This window comes from Cibotium barometz, chromosome 37 (assembly GCF_041138505.1).
Source record: "Cibotium barometz isolate CiBa-2024 chromosome 37, ASM4113850v1, whole genome shotgun sequence".
NCBI classification, from domain to species: Eukaryota; Viridiplantae; Streptophyta; class Polypodiopsida; order Cyatheales; family Cibotiaceae; genus Cibotium; species Cibotium barometz.
In genome coordinates, this window is record NC_141082.1 from 46,907,744 (window position 1) to 46,924,084 (window position 16,341).

General features: G+C 40.8%; 1 protein-coding gene across 1 annotated transcript; it reads left to right on the forward strand.

Annotated features, from left to right (window-relative positions):
• Positions 1–3,131: 3,131 nt before the first annotated feature.
• On the forward strand, positions 3,132–6,095 carry LOC147617331 (mannan endo-1,4-beta-mannosidase 8-like). The gene is made up of 5 exons (XM_086776975.1): positions 3,132–3,565; positions 4,084–4,278; positions 4,362–4,484; positions 4,706–4,908; positions 5,037–6,095. The coding sequence occupies exons 1-5, from the start codon at positions 3,311–3,313 to the stop codon at positions 5,413–5,415; spliced, it is 1,155 nt and encodes a 384-aa protein (XP_086633101.1). The 5' UTR covers positions 3,132–3,310; the 3' UTR covers positions 5,416–6,095.
• The last annotated feature ends 10,246 nt before the right edge of the window (positions 6,096–16,341 follow it).

Here is a 16,341-nt window from a genome sequence, read left to right on the forward strand (position 1 = left end):
CTAACATTCCTTTTTTTTATATATATCTCCTTTAGCACTGCAAATCCGATGTGACCAAATCACTCGTGCTAAAGCCTACTCGTGCTCTTATCTACAATCACTCTATAAGGGCACACAGCTCGTACATCTTGTTGCACCTTACTCCTTTGCTGACTACATGTTTTCTTCAAGCTTACTTCAAGTCGCAACAAAAACAGCTGACAATATAGCAGATTCCTCTTGATTTGAGGTACATAGATCATGTTTGACAACCTATACCACAAAAGAGATGGTTCTAGACCCTTTAGTTGGGTACTAGCATTATTCCCAAAACAACAACATTGATGGGTTCTTATAGAGGCTCCCAAGAACTATACGAGCCCTTTTTACTGGTCATGTGTCAGGATGCTTCATTATCTAAAATCCATGAATCATCAACAATAACTAGAGCTTGAATAGATGAGCATACCTCTTCAATAGTAACCCAAAGTTTTAGCTCGGTCTCGACATTGTTAACTCACTCCTTTCCTTTCTATGAAGACTTCAAGGTGCCATTCTTCTCAGTAGCCTACTTTTTTCTATAATCCTTGATAGTGTGACCCTTCTTGCCCCCATAGTAATAGAATCTCCCTTGAAATTTATTTTTCTTTGGGTTCTTCTTTTCTCATCATCAGGAGATTCTACACCTTTGCCTTTAGCATTGGGAAAAAATACAGCATCACCGCCATTGCGGGTCTTCAGTCGCATCTCCTTCTCAAGCAACATAGCACTAAATTCGGAGGTGAGGTCTTGCTTGGAACATATCAGAGAACCATATCAGAGTGGGTGCGGGACTAGGGCCATTTATTCTTTGAAGTAGAAGAGAGAGTGCAAGAGGAGATTCCCAAGAACCTCTCCTATCTGAGAAAGGGCTTAAACAAGAAGGATCGATACACCTCTCAGCCTCTTTAGCCTCAGACTTCCATGATCCAAGATAAGTGGCCTAATCACTAGTACTATGGTTCCTTTTGCTAGAGAATAGAAAGGTTCTTGATATGAACATAAGTCAAAGGTTACCGACTCTACAACTCTAACGCAAGGAAGATTTTAGTAAGTTGTAATGTGGTGTTCGCGGAATATCGTTCTTAAGTGGAGGAGGAGGCTCTATACACTTATTGATTAGAGTCTTGGATCGTTGATGAATAGTGCGATTAAACTTCGAAATCAAACAATCAAAGGAAGTAGAATCGGATGATTCAAGAAAGTAGAATCAGTCGTTTCGAAAAGTGGAATCGGATGATTCAAAAAAGTAGAATTGGTCGATCCAAAAAGTGGAATCGGTCAATTGAACTGTTGGATCGATTGATTATAAATCTGAAAATGATCGAAGAATCGGGCGATTGCATCCAATAACAATTATAGATGAAAATGATCACAGAAATAGGGGATGCTATCTGCCACGCGTCGCTTGCGTTGGTGTAGGTGAAGCGGTGAAAAAGTTGGATTGGATCATTTTGACGAGTGCGCTACTAAAATGATTGGTCTATAGTCAACGATTAACCTATTGTAGAGTTTTGATCGACTGTAACACTATAGGCTAAATCAAATGAAGAATCAACTCTAGCTACCACTGTTAGCTCTATGAATCGTGACTATACGGAGCTGAATTGCTTGTTGAAGCTTGTAGGAGGTTGAATCACCTCCTTCACTATTGGAAGTAGTGAACCACCAACAGGAGCAGAGAGCTTCAATGGAAGCTTGTAGAAAAACACCAAAGCTTGATACATGTTATTATGAGGTGTAATGAAGTAGATTTGGTTGCATATGCACATGGGGAATGGGGCCTAGGCACTTGGGCCTAGGCTCATTTACATGTGTACTTTTGGGGGGCTTGGGGATATATTAGGCATAGGGCTCATAAGCATTGTACTTTTTTGATCATGTACATTTTCATGGAGTACACTTACCTTTTGGAGCTCTGAGCTTCCATGGTGAACTCCTCCCTCTTGAGATGTTAGAATGGCGACCCACACCCATGTTGTTACTCCATGCTTTTAGTGGCCAACCCTAGTTTCTTGCATGAGGAGCTTCAACCACCTAATGGAAACCAAGAAACAAAGCTATGGAAGCTTGAACACAGTGAATATTTAACTAGAAAACAAGCTATGGAAAGCTTTACTCTGATACCACTTTTAGCTTACAGAATGGACCTAGACTCACACACACACACAATGCCAAAGACAAGAACACAGAGGTGTAGAGTGTGAGAGATATTGGCAAGCTCAAAGGAGAGAGATGAAGCTCTCTAGAAGTATACAGAGAAAGTATAAATGAGAAGCAACCCTAAATTAAGGATGAGGTTACTTATGTACTAAGGTTGCTTATATACTAGCTAACATTGTTTGCGTATTGAGATTAAGTTTAGTTTTCTTGTGTATTACATGTTTGGATATCAACTTTGTTGTTAGTATATTGACTAAGGTCATGAATCAGCCCCATAAGAAGAATTGGTGGTGTGGAAAGTAAGGATGTGATTGTTGAAATGCATCAAAGTTACACTCAAGACTAGAAAAAAATCCATTAATAAACGATTAAAATACTCTTGATTAAAGAAGCATGAATCATCATCTAGAGGTCGATCACCCACATCAATTTGCATAGAGTAAGTGTGACACTATGGCTTATGAATACCAATATCATTACGAAGCCTTTAGTCTTGTGTAGTTTCACCCCAAGAAAGACATTCTTGATGAGACCAAAAGATTGGGTTAACAAATCATACCCTTAGCTGGCCCACCCATCCTACCTTTATTTATTGGAGAAACCCTTACTTTTTTGTCAATATTAATCAATGTGAATAAAATCCTAAACATCATTTTTGTGAACTCTCTCTCTCTCTCTCTCTCTCTCTCTCTCTCTCTCTCTGGGGTGTGTCCTGATAATGTTGATCTTTATTAGTAAACCGTGAAAGAGGACATGTCCCTCTCGAAGAAGACAGGCCCACTCCATTTTATTAGAAAGAGGAAATGTCCCTCTCGAAGGCAGCCTTGGTTTTGAAAGGTTACCTACCCTCTCCATTTTAAAGTGTGCCCTTCCAAAATAGATTAAGAGCAGAAATTTTCCAATCTTTTGGACCAATATATATATATATATATATAAAAGCATTACATCATATGAGAGAGACAACAGCTAATTTATCCTTTAAGCTCTATTAAGCAAGTTACAAATCAAATCCCAATAGCAAAGGGTAAGAAGTCCAGGAGGGCAAGGAGCGAGCCATTTGGCAGGAATGAGAAAGGGAAAGGCATACAGGAAAGAAGGAAGAAACCCTCGTAGTAGAGGCTAGAGGGTAATGGCGGGCTTCGTGAGCACGCGAGGCACAGAGTTTCTGGACAGCCATGGGCACTCTTTCCTGGTGCATGGCTTCAACGCTTACTTCCTCATGGCCATCAGCGTGGACGCCCAGTCTCGGCCCATGGCCACCGCCCTCCTCCAGCAGGCCGCCCACGCAGGCCTCACCGTCGGCCGCACCTGGGCCTTCCACGACGGCCCCTCTCACCACGCCCTCCAGCCCGCCCCGGGTGTGTACGATGAGAACGTCTTCCGGGTAATCTTATCAATCTCACCTGTTTCAATTAACCTCTGGATCTACTGAGTTGGGAGCTCAATCAATCTCCATGATGCATACCACGATATTTAGCGCGAAATGTGGCTCTACTTGTTCTAAGTACAGATCTGCCACGATAATAATCAAGATCTACCAGGATAATTAGTCCATGTATGGCTGATTATCTGGATAATTAGCCCACGCATGGCTGACTATGTGCATTTATGGCTAATTATCTGGACGATTAGCCCATGCATGGACACCCGTGCACTGGCTTCATAAATCATCCGTTGATCATCATTGGCTAACCATACAATAATTTTTAATTACAATTTTAGCTGACCTTTTACCAGCATAATCAGCAAAGTATGGCTATTCATGATCTACTAGGATATTTGCACACGTAAGGCTGTTAATTTATCTATCAGGACTATGCACATCACTTATCAGTAATCACTGGCTAACTACCCCAACCACAACAGTTATGTAGATTGCTGATCAAGCTTGGGATGTTGTAGGCACTTGATTTCGTCGTCTCCGAAGCCTGTCGCTTCGGTCTGCAATTAATCCTTAGCTTTTGTAACAATTGGCATGACTATGGTGGCAAAGCCCAGTATGTTCAATGGGGCCGTGATATTGGCCTTTGTCTAGACTCTGAAGATTCCTTCTTTACCGATCCTACATTGAAACAATTCTACAAGGAACATGTCAAGGTGTGCCTATGAAACTTAATCTAGTTTTGAAAAATTATTAATCAAGATATGGACTTGTTAATCTTTCCTCGGATCTTTTGAAGATGGTGATAACAAGGATGAACACCGTGACTGGAGTAGCTTACAAGGATGATCCAACGATCTTTTCATGGGAACTGATGAATGAGCCACGGTGTGAGAGCGATCCATCTGGAAATGCACTTCAGGTTAAGGATCAAGCGTGTATCAGATATGGGTTAAGTAACTGATTAACACTAATACACGTGTTAGGATACTAGCAGGAACTAGACATTAGCACTAGTGAGACATTAGCTAATCTAATGTTACTGGCATGGCAAAGGTTGATCTAGCATCTATCAGACATGGGATGAGTTATCGATTAGCTATTGATTAGGCATGGGATTTATGTAACTGAGTTACTGAGCAGGCTTGGATTGAGGAGATGGCAGCCTATGTCAAGTCCATCGATTCCAACCACATTCTTCAGGTGGGTCTGGAAGGATTTTATGGTCCCTCAACACCCAGCCGGTTGTCAGAAAACCCCATTGGGCTGCTAGGTACCGATTTTATAAGAAACCATAAAGTTTCCGGGATAGACTATGCATCGCTACATGCCTATCCGGATTTATGGTATTCTATCTCACCTTCTTGTAGATTTGATCATTACTTAATGTTTGGTATGGATTTGATTGATGCTTAGTGCAACTAGATCTAACCCTAATGACCAATGGTCAATGTATGCTGAAATCTGAATGTAGGATTGGCACTGACGCTGGCATAGAACGACATGTTCAGTTTATACAGAACTGGGTAAAGGTCCATGCATTGGATTGTGCTGGAGAAAGGCTCCGGATGCCTTTGTTGCTGGCAGAGTTTGGGCACTCTGATCGAAATACAGGTTACAATGCAAGCCATAGACAGGCTCTGATGGCAGCAACTTATGAAAGTGTGTATGGCGAGAAAGCGGCTGCAGTTGGAGGGGCCCTGGTTTGGCAGTTGTTTCCAGAGGGGATGGAGGAGTGGAGTGATGGTCACCAGATCCTGCTGTGCAGGGAGGATGACCCTGCCACCTGCATCATCAATGAGTACTCGTGGAAAGTGGCACAACTTAACATGTCGGCGAGGGGGAAAATTTAGGTCCTAGAGCACATTGCCTCCTGCCCACAGGTTTCAAAATTTGTTGAGACAGCCCATATTCGACAGTGATGGTGGGATGAGCCATCTTTGACAGTGATGGTACCACCAATATTGTTTGACAAGCATCTCAGCCACACCCAATCCGCAATTATTCAATCAAAGCAGCCTCGTATTTTGAAGAAGTTATATAAATGAGGGGCAACTTATGCACATAAATAAATGAATCAAGTGATTCTGGTCAAGACCATCCCTACATGTGCCTATTGTATAGTACAATCTCCGTTAGTTGTAACATGCCCATGACAATATGGGCTCTCTTTCACTACTGTGTTCACATCAACAAATCCTACAACTTAAAAATACCATTTACTTAAGAGATAAGCCAACCCCCCCTTAGGAATGGTGAAAATAAAAGCTCAATTGGAGAGGGTTTGATTGTGTGTGTGTGAGATTTGAATGTTTTGAGAGTAAGTGAGGTGTGTAAGAGTGATTGTTGAGTTAGTCAGACTGGAATAGGATAGATAAGATCAACTGAGGTAGGGGATGAGGTTAAAGAGTGCTGTAAGCCATGATGTGGAGATGAGCCTTTTGGCAATAAATGTTGTACTTGGCCTCACCTCTTGTGTAAGAGTTTATGGATTAAGATTTGGTATAATTTTAGAGTCCATTGTCTTTTGCTCTTTGCTTAATCCACTTCTTGATTTATGGTACAAACACAATAGAGCCACATTGGGCTTGGATCAAGTCAATCAGCGATACTGTGTCTATGTTTAGCCATGGCTAGATCTTATCTGTCCTCTTATATTCCTTATTTGGCAATATTCGTTTCCTGCAAAGAGTAATTCACTTGGCAATATTCATTTCTTGTAGAGAGATTGCAACAGTAGAAGATGATCAATCACAACCCTGCTCGAGTTTGAGCTTTTTGTTTCACTTCCATGGGTGGGAGCAACAAGCCTAGGGGTCCTCAATAAAACCAACCAAACCTTCTTTCTCTTGCATAGTCGCATGACAGAGAGAAAAGGGAGTGGCATATCTCCACCAAAACTAGTAGCAAAATCTTAAGAGAAGGAACATGTAGCAAGCAACATTGCATTGACGATAGGGTCTCCATTGTGTTAGTAGACACAACGTTTCATGCAACTCCCACCTTGCAAATCAAGATTAGTAGTAACACAACACAATTATAGAGAAGATGGAGCCTTAGCAAAACTTCTTGTGGCAAACATATTGGTGGACATGAGCTTTACAACCAGAGTGGACGAGTAGAGAAGGTTTTTGTGATAATGTAAGGTTCAGATCCTAAGTACAAATGTGAAGTGCACTTTTGTGTATGGAAGTGTGTGGTATCATTGGCGTGAAAGATGCTAGAGATGAGGCATTTGAACTTTTTTGGTAGTCATGGAAATTACAAGATGTAAGGAGATGGTACCTCCATCGATGATGATAAAGTCTTGACACAAAGATCCAAGACGCCATGGAGATTGGCCATTTGGAATCCATATTATGGTGCTCGTGACATTGCACGGAGTGGTTGAGAGTGCCATGTGTTGTGTGGCATGATGATGGTCATGTTTGCACCATGTATTTGTGTGAGGGTGCACTACCTTGGCCACATAGAGTCTAAAATGTTTTGTATTGGACTTTATGAGCCATGTGTGCTTGAGTGACAAAGCTTACTATGAACCATGTGTGCTTGAGCCATGTGTGCTTGAGTGACAAAGCTCACTATGAACCATGGACGTAATAAGGGATGTGGCAAAGGTTCAGAATCAAGTGAGTGGCGAGAGAGTTGACCACTCATTGGATCGTGGAAGGGATCATGTGAATCCATTTTTTTCTTTTAGGGAGGGTGTTGAAAATGATAGCTCAATAGGAGTTCCTAGATTAAGAATTGGTATGTAAGAGCTCAATAAAAGTGTTGTACTTGGCCTCACCTTTTATGTAAGAGTTCATAGATAAAGAATTGGTATGATGTTAAGTCCATTGTCTTGTACCCTTTGCTTAATCTGCTTCTTAATCTTCTTGAGGATTCTGTTGATGTTTGTGACTCATGAGTCGCATAGCCTCTAAGCATAAGGCATAAAGTAACCCCTTTACACCATAACAATGTCATTCCTTCGTAAACAAGACATTGTCATTCTTCCTGTAGAAGAAAGCATAAACGTCACAACTTTCACACACCCCTTCGCAACTTAGGGTTGGTATCTAGGCATGAAAGCAACCATAAAACCATCAATTTAGATGTGATGTCTATACCATGTATTTATAACCATATTCCATCAAGATTGAGACACTTGAAAAACATTATGGTTTTCAACTATCACATACTACTTAAAATTTTTCCCAACATGGATCTTGCAACACATGCATTGCTTGCAACCACATATAACTTCATGTATGGCAGGATTCCAACATGGGATCCTACAACACGTACATTTCTTGCAACCACACCTAGCTTCATGTGGCAAATCCAATACATCTTCATTTTTTAACCCTAAAAGATTTTTCAAGAATTTTGCTTGGCTCAAATCATCACTTACTGGAGTAACATTAAACTCATAAAAATCTTGCACAATGAAATATCCATGAGTTTAGGCATCATAGCCATGTGTCTTCATATGTGTTTGTTTGCATGTTATACATAACACTCAGCCATTCACGAACGAGGGTGACAACCCTCATCACATTATTTTGCCTACCAAATTGATAGCCATAGGTAGGTGTATACCACATGTGCCAGTATGTGCTAGTTTGATTATATTTTGTATAATACTATGCATCCATAGGTAGTGCTTTTTTTAAAAAGGACTCGTCCCAAAATCTATAGCCAAGATTGTTACTTTCCCTCCTTTTTAGACCCCTTTTCTCATACCTCGCTCCTCTTCTTTAAGGCTCATATTCTATTTTTTAAAATAGAATGTATATATATTAAGCTATATTTTGTTGATGATCCACCACCCACTATGCCTCCCTATTGATCATTTTTTAGGCGATCACTATATGTAGCAAGACTAAGAATCTTAGTCAAAATTCCCTAGAATATTCTCTCTTAGATATTTTGGTAGCCTTTTTTTCTAAATTTAGCCAAATTAAAAAACAATGTCTATAGGTTGAATTATAGCCCTCGCAAGGTACCTCCTTGAGGTATAAGGTGTTGATTATGCATAAGATTCTCACATAGCACTGAACATGTCTCTGTGTATTCATAAAACTCTTACAACATAGTGCCTTTTATGCTATCCAAAGAGAACCACTATCTGCATGCCTAATCACACATGAGTAAACCATATGCCAATTATGTTGCATACTACATATAGAAGTTATCCATGAACCATATCGTGAACCTAGTCATTTAATATTCCAGGGAATTAACAAGCCCATGTCAATAGTCACACATCACGTGGGTGTTACTAAACCCATATAAGTAGCCATACATGACTTGAGTACTCACAATAGTTGCCATAAAACCAAGTTGTTGCTACCATCACCACATGGCTGTCTTTTAAGAATGAAAATTCTACCCAAGTTGTCCCCTATCATGACATCCATGCATCTTGTGTATGTGGGGCAATGAAAAACCAAATGTCGTTTCTTGGCATAAATACATCATACACGATCAACTCAACAAATCAAATGATCAAATTGCATAGGCATGCTCTATAAAGAGCTCTCTATTCATAGATTTCAAAGCACATAAGAGCTTTGACAATAAGAACTGTAAGTATCTTTTTAGTATTGCCAAAGATGTGTTTCTTATTCCCCAATTTTGCTGAAGATGCTAATGTATATTACATAGTGCTCTTGGCCTTCAAAATCTTGCCAATACTCCTTTGAGATCACATGCAAGGCTTGTATAAGGTGTCCTTCATGCAAGGAATGGTGAGTTATACTGTCAAGATAAGTTTACGACGAGAACACCTGATTGTCTTCCTTCGCTAAGTGTAGGAAGGATATGTAACGTAACCGAAAGTACATGGGCTATCTTTTACTATTGTGTTCATATTAACAAATCCTTTAAACTATTAAAAGCTTAAAATTATCATTTAATTAACATATAATAAAATGAGACACATACATTGAGGCCGGAATGGACTGAGCCCCCCTTAGGTCTGGAACTGGCTGAAATAGCAGGTGATATTGGGTAATTTTGGAGCAAAGGGGATATGTGACCCTCAAACATTTGTATGAGTTTCATAAATCATACACTATGGTTCAAAGGGTCAAAGGGATCCCAAAGATTGAAAAATATGTGGAATGGCCAGCCCATGTGGGGGCCAAAAGTAGACACCTAGGAGAAGTGGAAAAAGATGCCAAATGGGTGCTCACTTCAAGGGAGATGGTGCCCAAATCTAGAAATGATTGGAAGGCTTAATCAAGCTTATTAACCATGATTAATGGCTAATGGACTATAGCCTATAAAAATCTTATAGGCCATGATTAATGGCTTAATCAAGCTTATGGACTATGATTAATGGCTAATGGATTGAAGCCTATGAAAATGCACTGTATCTGATGGGTCAAACACATGAGATTTTTAGCTGATGGGTCAAACACATGAGATTTTTAGCTAAACCTCTTGCCTTGTCATTATGCTTCATTTTTATCGTTAGGATTATCATTAGTGTTAATCTCTTTCTTGTATTTCTAGCATGTTAAGATGTTGATTCTAATTCATTTCTACACACCTGTTTCTTCCTTAGATGTAAATAGCAAGTTGGTATTAGAGCCACCCATCATCCCTTGAGTGGCTATGTATCCTAGGATAGTTTTGATTAGAAAAATTATTACTTTTCTTAATTAGCTAGTAAGAAATGTTGTCCTCTTTTATGAAGCTCCAAAATAATCAAGCATCAAGTGTTTTTGGTTCATCCACCACAAGAATAAAGAGAATGTGGGGGAGAGAGAGAGCTTGAGTTCCTTGCAAGCAAAACACACATACAAGAGAGTGCAAGACACAAGAGAGTTGGATGGCTGATTTTTCTTCTACATTCTTCTCTTCTCGAAACCATATAACTAAAAGATAAAAGTTCACACATAAAGGGAAAGTACTCTCCTAGGAACAACATACAAGGTAGTCAGTCTATAGTGTGAACCCCACTATATGAGCTGGCGCTATAGCTATGCCATAACTCTAGTACTCCAAAGTGGATGTCACAAAGCCTGTCATCCACTGGCAGCATGTCAACCATAATCGCACCAACCATGCCAGTGACATAACTGCGGAAGCTACCACCTAGGTGGGTCATTAATGTCCGTCGTCGTAGCACTTGAGCTCGATATCTCAACACTTCCCCTCGAGCTCAACTCCACACACTGCACTCCAAGTAAGCTCCTAAACCTGTGAAGCTTCTCTGTGTCCAATGCCTTCGTGATGAAGATGTCAGCCACCTGATTCTCTATGCTAACATATACCAGATCTACATCATCTGCTAGAACCTTCTCTCTCACAAAGTGATAGTGCATCTCAATTGCTTTGTTCTAGCATGGTATACTGGGTTACTGGCCAACTGTATGCTCCTCATGTTGTCACAATAAATGAAAAGTATCCTATCCACGGGCTCACTATATCACCAAGTAGCTTTTGAAACCAAGCTACCTCACAAGCTGCGATAGTAGCACCCCTGTACTCTGCCTCTGTACTCGACAAGGCAACTGTTGGCTGCTTCTTATTGCTCCAACTCATAACAGCACTCCCAAATGAGAACATAAAACCACTAGTAGATCTCCTGTCTGCAACACCACCAGCCCAATGTAGTTGTATCTCTATATACCAGTCTCATAGAAAAGTCCATAATTAACCATGAACTTTATGTACCTGAGAATCCGTCTAGTCGCATCCAAGTGTGGCTTCCTAGGGGTCTGCATAAACTGACTCACAAGCCTAACAACATAGCTCAAGTCTACTCTAGTAATGGTCATGTAGATCAAGCTACCCACTATGCGCTTGTATTATGTAGTGGGGTCCTTTAAAAGCTCACCCTGTATTTGCGGAAAGCTTTGTGTTCTGCTCCAATGGCACTGAAATAGGCTTACAGCCTGTCATACCATACTTGGAAAACATGTCTAAGACATACTGCCATGAGGTGATCTCACCACCTCTATGCCCAAAAAATAATGCAGTTCATCTCAAACTTTTTCTTCAAAAGCTTCCTAACATCATGTATGTCAAAATCACTATCACCGGTGATAATCAAGTCATCCACATAGATGACTAATAGCATGATCTCTCTATCTATCTTTTTCACATAAATTGAAAAATATGCATTGGATATTCAAAATCCAATGGTAACAAGATACTCCTCGATCTTGTTTGACCATGCTCTGGGTGCCTGCTTAAGACATACAAGGCTTTACTTAACCTACACACAAAATCTGGGTGTGCATCACTGTCATAACTTGGTGGGCTGCATCATGTAAACTTCTTCTTGCAAATCACCATGCAAGAAGGCATTCATTATACATCCATCTGATGTAAAGACCAACCCTGTGCTGCAGCCATAGCAATGACAGCTCTCACGGTTTCCATTCTTGCAACGGGGTTGAATGTCTCTTCATAGTCAATACCATAAGTTTGCACATAGCCTTTGGCCACTAATCTTGCCTTACATCTTCTCAATGAACCATCAGCATTATTTTTGACTTTATACACCCACTTACATCCAATTGCCTTCTTTCCCTTAGGCAAATGCATTAACTCCCATGTTGCATTTGTATCCAATGCTGCCATCTCCTCATTCATGGCATCTTCCCATTTTGTATTTCCAAATGCCTGCTCAAAACAAGTGGGCTCCAACTCCTGTATTGCTTTAACCATGTAAGCATAATGATGGGCTATATATCTATGATATCTCAACCTGTCAATAGGGTACCTAACCATCGTAGACCTGCGTACACCTGGATCACTGCCAGGTGTCCTCAACACAGCCCTCGTTCTCCTTACACCAGGAGTAACCACACAGATGGGATGCCAAGCTCGTCATCAAGGCTCTGCTTAGAGCCACTAGAGTCACCATCCACATATGAGTAACCTGTTGATAGATCAGGCACAAAAGGTTGATCTACCTTTTCTTTCCCTTTGTGTGATACATGTGTACATACATTTGTCCTCAACTTGCTTGACCATGGGCTAATATTAGATCCACTACTAGAGGACTCTCCATGTCCACTAAGCACCTGTGATTGTTTCTCCACATGTAGTGCACCATCAACACTTCTTACATCTGCATCTTCTATAGCCTTCACTGCTACTGGTGCATATACCAGCTACTCATCTCGTCAAAGGCAACATCTCTGCTTACTCGCATCTCACGAGTGGTAGGATTATAACATCTATAACCTTTTTGCTCCATAGCATAACCAATAAATATGCATTTCGCTGCCTTTGGATCCAACTTTGTTCTCACTTCATCAGGAACATGCACATATGCAATACACCCAAACACTTTCAAGTGAGATACATCTGGTCTTATGCCTATAAACTTCTCTTCAGGTGTCATTCCATCATGAATAGTTGCAGTGGGTGTCCTATTCATAATGTACATAGTAGTTGCTATTGCTTCTGCCCCAAAAATAATGTGGCATATTCTTTTCAGCCATCAAGGCATGTGCCAATTGTGCAATGTGCTTGTTTTTTCTTTCTGCAACACCATTCTGTTGCGGAGTGTACCTATATGTAAAATGTCTCTTGATTCCTTGCTTCCTTAGGAAATTGCTGAACTCATTGGAGAAATATTCTCCCCCACCAGATGATCTCAGGAATTTTATTTGCATGCCTTTTTCCTTCTCAACCAAGGCTTTAAATCTCTAAAAGTGAGCAAACACCTCACTTTTCTTCTTCAGGAAGTAAACCCACACTTTCCTAGTGTGGTCATCAATGAATGTAACATAATACTTGCAACCTGCAAAAATTGTCTCAGTCTTGGTCAGTCCCCATACATCTGAATGTATGACATCTAATGGCCTTGCACTGACATGCTTTTCATGTGGGAAAGCATGTTTGGCCTGCTTACCAAGCTAGCGTGCTTCACATACTTTGTGCATACCATCAACCTTAAACTTTGGCAAACTTGCAACAATATTTTGGGCCTATATCTCTATCCATTCACATGACCAATACACTTATGCCATATATCAATATCTGCAATGACACCTTTTCCATGCGCAAACATGGTTTCCTTTACTTCAGGCATGTTCACAGCCAAAGTAAACATCCTGCCATTTCTGTTACCCTTTGTAACCAAACGACAGTGATTTTTGAAGTCTTCCACAAAACATCCTTGAGGATTAAACCTCACTTGCAGACCCTGCTCAACCATCTATCCAATAGAAACCAAATTCTTTATAATATTTGGAACATAAAGTACATCTGCCAAGTACTTCATTTTGCCATCCTGCATAGACAATGGCACTTTATCCACATCCGTGATGGGATGTGCAGTATCATCACCTGTTTCTACGTAACCTTGGTTTTTTCATTTTTTGCATGTCTCTAAACCACTCAGCATGACTGGTCATGTGGTTAGAGACACCAGAATCCACATACCATGTATCTTGAGATCTTGACACATGTTATGGAACTGAGCATGTGCTGCATCACAAACAGCTACTGCTGACTTCTGTTATCACCTCCTTGTTTACTAGATGATGCATAGTTGCCTTGATGTAACTTTCCACTTTTAATGGCATTTTGTTTTTTATAGCACTCCTTTTCCATGTGTCCTGGTTTGCCACAATAATAGCACTCTATGCTATTTGCATTCTGAATTCTTTGGTAAACACCTCGGTCTCTTTGGCTCCCCCCCTTTAGACTGGCCTCTTCCACCTGTGTATGATTGTTGCTGCTGTGAATCATTGGACTATTGTCTAGAATTTTGATTTCCTTGTCGGCCACCATCTTGGCTTCCTCGACCCCAATCTCTACCTCTGCCTCTACTTGAATTGGAGTAGAAGGCATGTTCTAATGTGTTCTTGCTTTGTGAAGAAGAGTCCTCACCTCTCAAGACTTTTCTTCTATGATCAGCATAGATACCAAGTCTCGAAAGTTAGAAATATTCTTCTGAATGCAACAGAGGTCTTGAATGGCTTGTACTCTTTGCCAAGCCCATTCAAACAAACACTCACCAATTTATCATCTTCCACCACCGATACATTGATGGACCCAAGGGATTCAACAATGCTCTTAATCTTTAAAGCATACTCATTGATAGACACGCTTTTCTTTTTCATAGTATGCAGCTCTTGATTTAGCTGCAATTTTCTTACCTTGGTGTTGGTCTGGAACATCTGCACCAGGTTCTACCATCATGTAGCCCATGCTGGAGTGTTGGCATTTGTATGTGTCCTATTATCGTGTCTATAACACTAACTAAAAGCCAATACATGACTTTCCTTGCACCCTGGTTCCAATCCTTGAATGCCTTTATGTCTGTTGGAGTGGCATTCTCTTCAAACAGCTCAGGAGACTCCTCATTGTCTCCCGCGACATAGTCCCAAAATCCTTTACCCATAAGGAAATTGGTCATTCTGAACTTCCAAGTATAGAAGTTGTTCTTGTTCAGCTTCTCACTGACAATCTGATTGATTCCGCCACCAGACATGTTTTCGTGTAACAATAAAAAAACTACAGCAAACAGTTTCTGTATGCAGCTTCTAACACAGCAGTATCCTTTGTGACTACTACGGTAATCAGCACAACCTGTAGGTCACCATATCTAACCAAAGTACATGTACATACACCCAATGTCAACAATACATGTGCAAACACTGTCTACACTCCCAAAATGCACTGTTGTACTGCAATAACCAGATTTCGACTAGAGACTACCCGCGCTGATGCCTGCACAACCTGTCGAGCAACCGTCATAGTTCCAAGGAATCCGAATGTAGTCCAGTCTGTGCCGTTACCACCGCCAGTGCTAGGACCACAACCTCCACATCCAAGGATAACCCTAATAAACCAGATGGGTTGTGAGTCACATAGTGCGTGTGGGGATTATGAAGAGGAGATAGACCCCACTGCTCCATATGGGATTGATACGTTTGAAATGATTCCCCAGTACTACATGGAGGATCATTTCGGGCAAGTCAAGCCGCCTTTTGAATTAAAAAAATAGAGATCGAGACGCGCCCAAAACATGTTTCTGGTCACAAAACCTCAATACAATGTACTATGTACCACACAGGCACCTTCAATCTTGCAAAGACAACTCCCCAATCGGAGATGTGTAACTCTCGGAGATACCAAGGGGTGTTGTACCTAAACCAAGAAGGGAAAGAGATGGTGATGCTCTTACCCGTGTACCGCTTCCTTGCTTGCATGTTCTTGCATCTCTTGCTTGTCTCCTTAGCTCTCACACGAATTGGAGCTCTGATACCATAAAGATAATGTGGGGGGGAGAGAGCTTCAGTTCCTTGCAAGCAAAACACACACACACACAAGAGTGCAAGACACAAGAGAGATGGATGGCTGAATTTTCTTCTATCTTCTTCTCTTCTCTACAATCATATAACTAAAAGATAAGAGTTCATACATAAAGGGAGAATACTCTCCTCCTACAACAACATACAAAGTAGTCGGTCTATAGTGTGAACTTGACTATATGAGCTGGCGTTATTGTTGAGAGATGTAATCTTTGGTGTATGTGTGTGTGGGAAAGCACCCTAGAGGTGCAAGATATTGTGGTGAGATAGGAATGCCACATGTAATATTGCATAGTGTGTGAGTGTTGACCAAAAGAAGTGAAAAAAGGAGTGCCATATGGATGATGACATGTAAAGTGGGATAAGGCTAGAAAGCCTATATCATTGTATGGTTCACTTGAGATATGCAATAGAATTGAGTGTTGAGTGTGCAATCTCTCTCTCTCTCTCTCTCTCTCTCTCTCTCTCTCTCTCTCTCTCTCTCTCTCTCTCATGGAGTTCTTA

What these genes read in the sequence shown, in the direction of transcription:
- LOC147617331 (XM_086776975.1), top strand. Translation starts at nt 3,311, where the DNA reads ATGGCGGGCTTCGTGAGCACGCGAGGCACAGAGTTTCTGGACAGCCAT. An exon ending in ACGATGAGAACGTCTTCCGG is followed by an intron (nt 3,566 to 4,083) that starts GTAATCTTATCA and finishes GGGATGTTGTAG; the next exon opens with GCACTTGATTTCGTCGTCTC. An exon ending in CATCTGGAAATGCACTTCAG is followed by an intron (nt 4,485 to 4,705) that starts GTTAAGGATCAA and finishes GTTACTGAGCAG; the next exon opens with GCTTGGATTGAGGAGATGGC.